Source organism: Cebus imitator, unplaced genomic scaffold, assembly GCF_001604975.1.
Source record: "Cebus imitator isolate Cc_AM_T3 unplaced genomic scaffold, Cebus_imitator-1.0 Scaffold36, whole genome shotgun sequence".
NCBI lineage: Eukaryota > Metazoa > Chordata > Mammalia > Primates > Cebidae > Cebus > Cebus imitator.
The window spans coordinates 323250-330591 of record NW_016107351.1 but is presented as its reverse complement, the minus strand read 5'-3'; the positions used below and the strand labels follow the sequence as shown (position 1 = coordinate 330591).

General features: G+C 57.4%; 1 protein-coding gene across 4 annotated transcripts in view; it reads left to right on the top strand.

Annotated features, from left to right (window-relative positions):
• Positions 1-7342, top strand: part of TBCD (tubulin folding cofactor D) — a 196147-nt gene that overhangs the window by 153033 nt on the left and 35772 nt on the right. For all 4 annotated transcript variants that reach the window (XM_017524704.1, XM_017524703.2, XM_037737131.1 and 1 more), the window contains one exon: positions 1719-1750. In XM_017524704.1, coding sequence (XP_017380193.1) covers positions 1719-1750 — 32 coding nt within the window. The remainder of the gene's footprint in view (positions 1-1718; positions 1751-7342) is intronic.

The window sequence follows — 7342 nt, the reverse complement described above, 5'->3', positions numbered from 1 at the left end:
TCTCTGCACCCAGCCTCTTTCCCTGCGCCCAGCCTACCTGCACCCATCCTGTCTCCCTGTGCCCATCCTGTCTCCCTGTGCCCAGCCTACCTGCGCCCAGCCTGTCTCCCTGTACCCTGCCTGTCTCCCTGCGCCCAGCCTCTCTGCACCCAGCCTGTCTCCCTGCGCCCAGCCTACCTGCACCCATCCTGTCTCCCTGTGCCCATCCTGTCTCCCTGTGCCCAGCCTACCTGTGCCCAGCCTATCTTCCTGCGCCCAGCCTCTCTCTGTGCCCAGTCTCTTTCCCTGCGCCCAGCCTACCTGCGCCCAGCTGGTCTTCCTGCGCCTGGCCTTTTTCCCTGCGCCCAGCCTGTCTTCCTGCACGCAGCCTCTTTCTGTACCCAGCCTGTCTCCCTGCGCCCAACCTGTCTCCCTGCGCCCAGCCTCTCTCCCTCCACCCAGCCTGTCTTCCTGCACCCAGCCTCTTTCCCTGCGCCCAGCCTACCTGTGCCCAGCTGGTCTTCCTGTGCCCAGCCTCTTTCCCTGCGCCCAGCCTACCTGCACCCAGCCTGTCTCCCTGCGCCCAGTCTCCCTGCGCCCAGCCTCGCTGCACCCAGCCTGTCTCCCTGTTCCCAGCCTCTCTCCCTGCACCCAGCCTGTCTCCCTCTGCCCAGCCTCTCTCCCTGTGCTGACTGAGCATTCCTGGGTCTTTGGTGAAGTGACTGTTCAGACTTTTTACTCATTAAAAAATTTCATCCTCTGGCTTCTTATTCAGCTGTCAGAACTCTTTACATATTCCAGATGTCAACTCTGTCAGACACGATATCTGCCAGTGCTTTCTCCAGCTGTGTGGCTTGCTTTTGTTTTCTCTTAGTTTTTCTCTTGTTTTCTTGTTTTCTCTTTTTTGGAGATGGAATCTCGCTCTGTCGCCCAGGCTGGAGTTCAGTGGCGCCATCTCAGCTCACTGCAACCTCCGCCTCCCGGGTTCAAGCGATTCTCCAGCCTCAGCCTCCCGAGTAGCTGGGATTACAGGTGCCTCCTACCACACTCGGCTAATTTTTGTGATTTTAGTAGGGATGGGGTGTCACCATGTTGGCCAAGCTGGTTTCCTGGGGTGCTGGAGGGCCCCCTGCCTTGGGCTTCAGCCCTGCACTCCCTACCTCCGGCTGTTAGAGCCAATTTTTCACATTATATTCCTTCCAGTTTTCTACTTGCAGGAGGGGACATCAGACCCAGCCACTCTGTGTGGGCCAGAAACCAGGGTCTCAGAAGTAAATTTCTTGCCCTCCCTGGGCAGTGCCCATTCCCCCGTGCACCAGGGTCCCATTGTCAGTGCCAGAGCTGGGGCAGGTGTCCCAGACGGCAGAGCAGCCTGGAACCGCGCCTGACTTCGCGCGTGGTAGAACCTCAGTGTGCTGCTGCTTTAGGCTGGACAAGGGCTCTTTCTGCATCTCAGATTAGCTTTTATAACATCAGAGATGAGCGCTGTTTGGAATTAGTTCTGTGGTGGGATACCAGCAAGGACTATGAAAATCAGCATAACCCAGTTAGGATGGGGCCTCTGGAAGATGGCTGTGTCACGTTTTCCTTTGGTAAAAGGCAGCTCATACTCAGTAGCACATTTAACGAAGTCTCATTTTAATGCTTTTTGGAGCCTGAAGTTACATTGGCAAGGATATTTCATGGTCTTTTGTATATTGAGAGAATCTTCTAATTCCTATGTTTTCGTTCCTTTTCAGGGGCCTGGGAGGAGAGCTCATGAGACAAGCAGGTGGGTCTGAAGGCTGAAGGCTGCAGCCCTCTGCCACGGCCATCGACGAGAGAGGCGGCTCGTGGCATGCAGGGTGGCCCTTCAGCCCGTCAGGGTGCAGAGCTGGGCGTGTTTCTTCTGTGGAGGCGGCGGCCACGGTGTGCCTGGTTTGCGTGGCCACTGCCTCTGCCCCTGTGTGGACTCGGTGGATGTGGCCCCTGCCTGTGGACTCAGTGGATGTGCCTGCCTCCTTCCTTTTGTGGACTCGGTGGGTGTGGCCCTGCCGCTGCTCTTGTGTCTGTCTGGGTGTGGTCCCCCCTCCCATGGAGGGCCTGCTCCAGCAGCTGTGGCAGCTGCCTCTTGGGTGGGTGCACTGAGCAGGGGCACCTGAGTCTTTCCCACAGGGGCGTTCCATTGGGGCATCCAAGGACACACTTTCTTCTCTTCAGTACAGTGTTTAAACGTAACTAGAACAGAGAATAATTTTTGTAGTTTTTTTTTTTTAGATGTTTAATGTTTGCAAAGAATGCGAATGATACCACCATAACAGGTATCTGGTTTTCTTGAATCCTGTCCAGCTAAACCTGCTAGAAAATCTGGGCACGCAGCACTTACTGGGATATTTACCAGGAGCCATGTGGGTCTGTGGAGGGCCTCTCTCCTGGGTGGGAATGGTGAGCAGGTGTAGGTGTGGTGGGCGTGCCCAGCATGCCAGGGCTTCACCTGTGGTAGGGACCAGTCGGCACCACCAGTGCTGCCCCCAGAGCTGGTCTGCAGGCCACCCTGCCCAGCTGAGGGACCATTCTCCTCCCTCACAGGCCAACAGCCTTCACACCGCCTGGAGGAACTTGGATCCTGGTCTGTGGTGGTGGCAAAGAGGCTAGAAGCACAGGGGTTTAGCTTCTGTGCTGAGAGTGTGGGGCTGCGTTTCAAAGGCAATGAATCCCAGCCGTGACCTATGCAGTGTGCAGTGGCCGGAGGTGTTGGGGTACTGGCATGGTGGCTGGAGCATGGCACAGCTTTGAGGGACTTGGCATTGGGGCGGAGGGCGAGGGCCATGAGGCCTGTGAGCAGGTATCACCAGGTTTGAGGGGCTCCTGGGCACAGGGCCACGACCTGCCAAGCGCAGCTCTGAATCCCTTAGACCCAGGCGGGCACCCATCTGAAGGGCACGTCACCTGCAGGCCGAGGGCTGCTCTGCACGCGTGCCCTTTGCCACCTGGAGCTGGCTGGCGCTGGCTGTTTCAGAACAGATGGAGGGTGGGGGGATACTCAGGGGTACTCGAGTCCTGACAGGTCGGACGTGTGTGTCAGAGTCAGCCCCCAGTGTGCCTGTGAGAGAGACAGAGGAAGTGTGATCTAGGAGGGGCTGCACCCAAGAGCCACTGGTTCTGGAACCCTCTTGGGAAGCGGAGGCAGCTAGGGTGGCAGGGCTGATGGGGCCAATACTCGCCTATTGACTCAGTGGGTGTTGCAGGTCCCTCCGAGTGCAGCCCCGGTCCAGCCTGGGGGCACTCAGCAGTTCAGGGACCAAGAGCTGTTCAGGGTGAGGACCGGGAGCTCAGGTGGGGGCCAGAGGAAAGTTGGGCAGAGGCAAAGCTCCTGATGCACCGATCAGGTGAACTTCTGCACCTCATGCCCAAGCCTCTCGTGCCCCCCGGGGTTAGCACAGTCGGGCAGTGCCTCACGTTTTCTTGGCAGATTCAGTTTAGAATGTGAGGAGAGAAACAGAGAAGACATTTTAGACAATCCCACAAAGTGTTAACGCAAAGGCCTGATTTCATTTCCAAGACATTTCTGATGGCAGCAGCCAACCCCGAGCGTCCAGAGAGCTGGGCTCCTCCTGACAGCTCCCGGCGCCCTGCTGTGCAGGTGGCCATCCCACGCTATGCCCAGCCCCTCTCGTGGGACTGTGAGTGCGGAGGTGCAGCTGGTGAGGACAGACGGCTGTCCTGTGCCGCGCTCAGCCCCTTGCGTGGGACTGAGTGTGAAGGCACAGCTGGTGAGGAAGCTTAGGAAAAAAACCACTGTTGTGTGCAGACTTCCGAGATCCACGTGTTCCAGGCAGAGGAGAGGGGCTGGGTTCTGGGAGCCCATGGCCGGATGTCAGGCTGCATCAGCCTCTCATGCTTTCTCTCCACACCTCCCAGCCCTGACCTGATGGGGACCTGCCTGAGGCCTGCAGCCGTCCTCCTCTGGCCAGGCCAGTGGGACTTCTTTACTGAGAGCAGCAGCGTGCATTTCTGCTGCTGTCAGCTCAGTGTTCTCCTGGGTGTGATGGATGTCATGGGAAAGTTGGTCCTAGAAGCGTGAGCCAGTTTCTGTCACTGACGTTTGGAGGCTTGGGGCTGCCAGTCTGCAGGAGGTTCCTGATGGCCAAGACCATGTGTCGTGTTTTGGATGTGGACTTGATCACTGCCCCTCAGCTGCCTCCAGAGCATGCTGTAGGGACGTCACCTTTCCGATGTGCCCATGGGTGCCCGGCGTTGCCTCGTCTGTCAGTGTGATCAAGACCATCCCCCCTGTGTCATGGACAACTGGTGACCTGTAAGTCATTTCTGGATCTAGGAGCCTGGCTTGGGATGGTGGGAGTGCTGGGTGCTCTCACAGGGTTCACTCTCCACCCCTTCCCACCCGCGACACGTGCCATGCCCTGAGGTGGCAGTTGGAGGCAGGCCTACGACCTTCGCAAGTCCTTCACATGACTTTCTACGACCTTCACACTGTTCACAGCCCTTCACGTGCAGTCCAACGACCTTCACATGCAGTCAGATGACCTTCAGACACCCTTCACATGCAGTCAGACAACATTCACATGCAGTCAGATGACCTTCAGACACCCTTCACATGCAAACAACATTCACATGCAGTCAGATGACCTTCACACGTCCTTCACATGCAGCCCAACAACATTCACATGCCCTTCACATGACCTTCACACACTCCCTTCACACAACTTTCACATGACCTTTAAGACCCTCACATGACCTACACATGCCCTTCACACGCCCTTCACATGACCGTCACACACTCCCGGTGTGTGCCCCCCTGTGCTGCAGGGGCTGCCTTTAGGTTCGCTTTTGGTGTTTGAGCAGGAAATCTGTACAGGAGCCATGCCCACCATGAAAGGGGGCAGGGCAGTTAATGGTGTCCCGAATCCCTGTGGCCAGCCACGCTGCTGTGGCTGTGTTTCCTTTACTCTCCTGCTCCCTGAAGCCAGGCCCATCGGGGAGGTTCTTCTCTGTAAGCTGCTCTTAGTGTGTGGTTAGGACAACTACGTGGGTGTCCTCCAGGCCCTGAGTGACCGCTCTTAGGGGTCCTGCTGGGCCCTGGCCACTGTTGGTCTGTGCATTGCTGCCATGTACTTTCCATGGGCAGAACTGTCATGAGCTCAGGAAGAAACGATGGGAGAACCGCACTTCCTGGAGCCTCTGCCTGGTGGTTGTGGGCAGCTTTCCCCCCTGGCATTTACACCCATCCAGGGCAGCTTTGCCTGTGACACACCCACCCTGGGCATGAGGCTGCCTGTGCAGGAATGCTGCATTTGCACTTAGGGGGCAGAAGGGGAGTATTGTGGGTTTTAGCTGCTGCTTGATGTTGTTTGGAAAGACGTGAGACATAGTAGCCACCCCGTCCCTTCCTCACCCACCGCACCCACTGCGGCCAGGGTGCTGCAGGCTCCCCGAGTGACCATGGAACATACACATGGATGCGCTTCGCCCAGGTTTTTAGAAAGGCACCCTTACTGCTGTTTGGTGCTTGGCGTCTTAACGCCATCTGGGTTCTTGGTGCTCTGCTCTGAAGGGCAGTGGGTGTGGTCTGTTGTTGGGGGTGCCGGGTGCAGAGTGGTTTCTGTCTGCCTCTCTCCCCCCCAACTCCAGCGTCCCACACTGACCTCTGCTCTGAAGACTGGTGGGCTGTGGTTTGTTGGGGGTGCTGGGTGGTTTCTGTCTGCCTCTCTCCACCCCCCACTCCAGCATCCCCACCCAGCCCTCTGCTCTGGGGTACGTGTGTTGGGGTGCATCCCTTAGGGTTCACAGCTGGGGCGTATATTCCTGGTGGGGCCACCGTTGGAGGCAGGCATCTTTGTGGGAGGCATCCCTGCTCTGAGCCCCTGCCGGCCTCCGGCTGTGTTTGCCCCGTGGGTGTGTTGGCTGGAGTGCTGCGTTTGTACCCCTCACACCATTAAGAGCAGATGCAGCACTCCTGCACACGTGGCCTTGCACCCAGGTGGGCGTGTTGCGTGGAAAGCGGCCCACAGTGCCCACGCCCTCCCTGGGGGCCCCTCTCGCTGCCTGCACCCCCCCAGCCTCAGCCACAGCTTCTGGCAGCCAGCCCTCTTCCTGTGGCCCCTTCCCTCCAGGGCCTTCGCTGGCCCCAGGAGACTCTGTGGCCTGCAGGCTCTGAAGCCAACTGCGTCCCTGGTGATCCTGACTGAGCCTTGGTGTCAGCTCGGGGCTTTTCTCCTCCTCGTTCATTTTTATACTTCATAGGAAGTTATTTTTCCTTTCAGCTCTCAGGCGTGAATAGTTGGGGTGGAATCGTTCTGCGTAGTGTCTGTGGTCCTGGTCCCACATTGTATTTTTCCAGAGGCGACCCTTTTAGTTGTTTGGCTCTGTTCCCCTTGCTTCCGTATTTCCGAGTTCTGTATGTACACAGCTGTTTCTGATACCCTTAGTTTTAGATGTGTTCTTTCTAGTGAGACTGCAGGCTTGTCTGGGTGAGAAGTCTGTGGGTTCGCAGGCTGCGCGTGGGAGACGGGAGGCGCTGCTGGTCTCCTTCTGACTCAGGCCAGGTGCTGGTGCCCTTACCCCTGAGGATGCCAGTTTGTCGGTGGCAAGCCCCCTGGAGCGGCACGCGCACCCTGGCCACAGGCACCCCGGAGGTGTCGAACGGCAGACCTCCTCGGATGTCTTGTGTGTGTTTTGTAGGAACAGTTGCTCAGCCCTTGGGAGCTGTCTGAGTTCCCTTTGTTCCCATATCAAGGAAATGTCATACAGGTTGGCCTTTGTCATGCATATTGACACGAGAGGAGATTGGTGTCCTGGTGTCCTCAGTGTGGCCCAACGAGAGCTGCCTCCCCTGGTGCCGGGAAGACGGGCATCCCCTCCATGGCTCTTGGATTTCATGCTTTAGAATCAAAGGAAAGAAACACGGGCTCTGTTTAGTAAGGCAGAGATGGAGGATCCATCAGTCAGGGTGGGCTGCGTTTGGCTCTTGAAACAATCCCCACGTTTCAGTGTCTTGAAATGGGAGGAGGAGAGTCCTGTGGCTCACGGTATTACACCAGAGGCGCCACAGGAGTTGGGAGTTCTCTCCTCTCCTGCCGAAGACGGGAGGAAACCAGAGGCACGGGTGAGCCTCGAGTCGGTCACGGTGTGTGGAGGATCGTGACTGAGCAAGCCGGGCACACACTGTTGATGGATGTCCTGCCATGGGGTAAGGCTCAGTGCTCCTTCCCGATGCCCTGAGCACATCCACCACCTCCGCCTGACACCGCTGCTGTCCTGCCTTTCGGTTGTATCTTAAATTGATTGATATCTTAACTCACATAGGATGTTACATTGCTTTAGTAGTCAGAATTCATTCGGATTCACCCACGCAGACACCCGG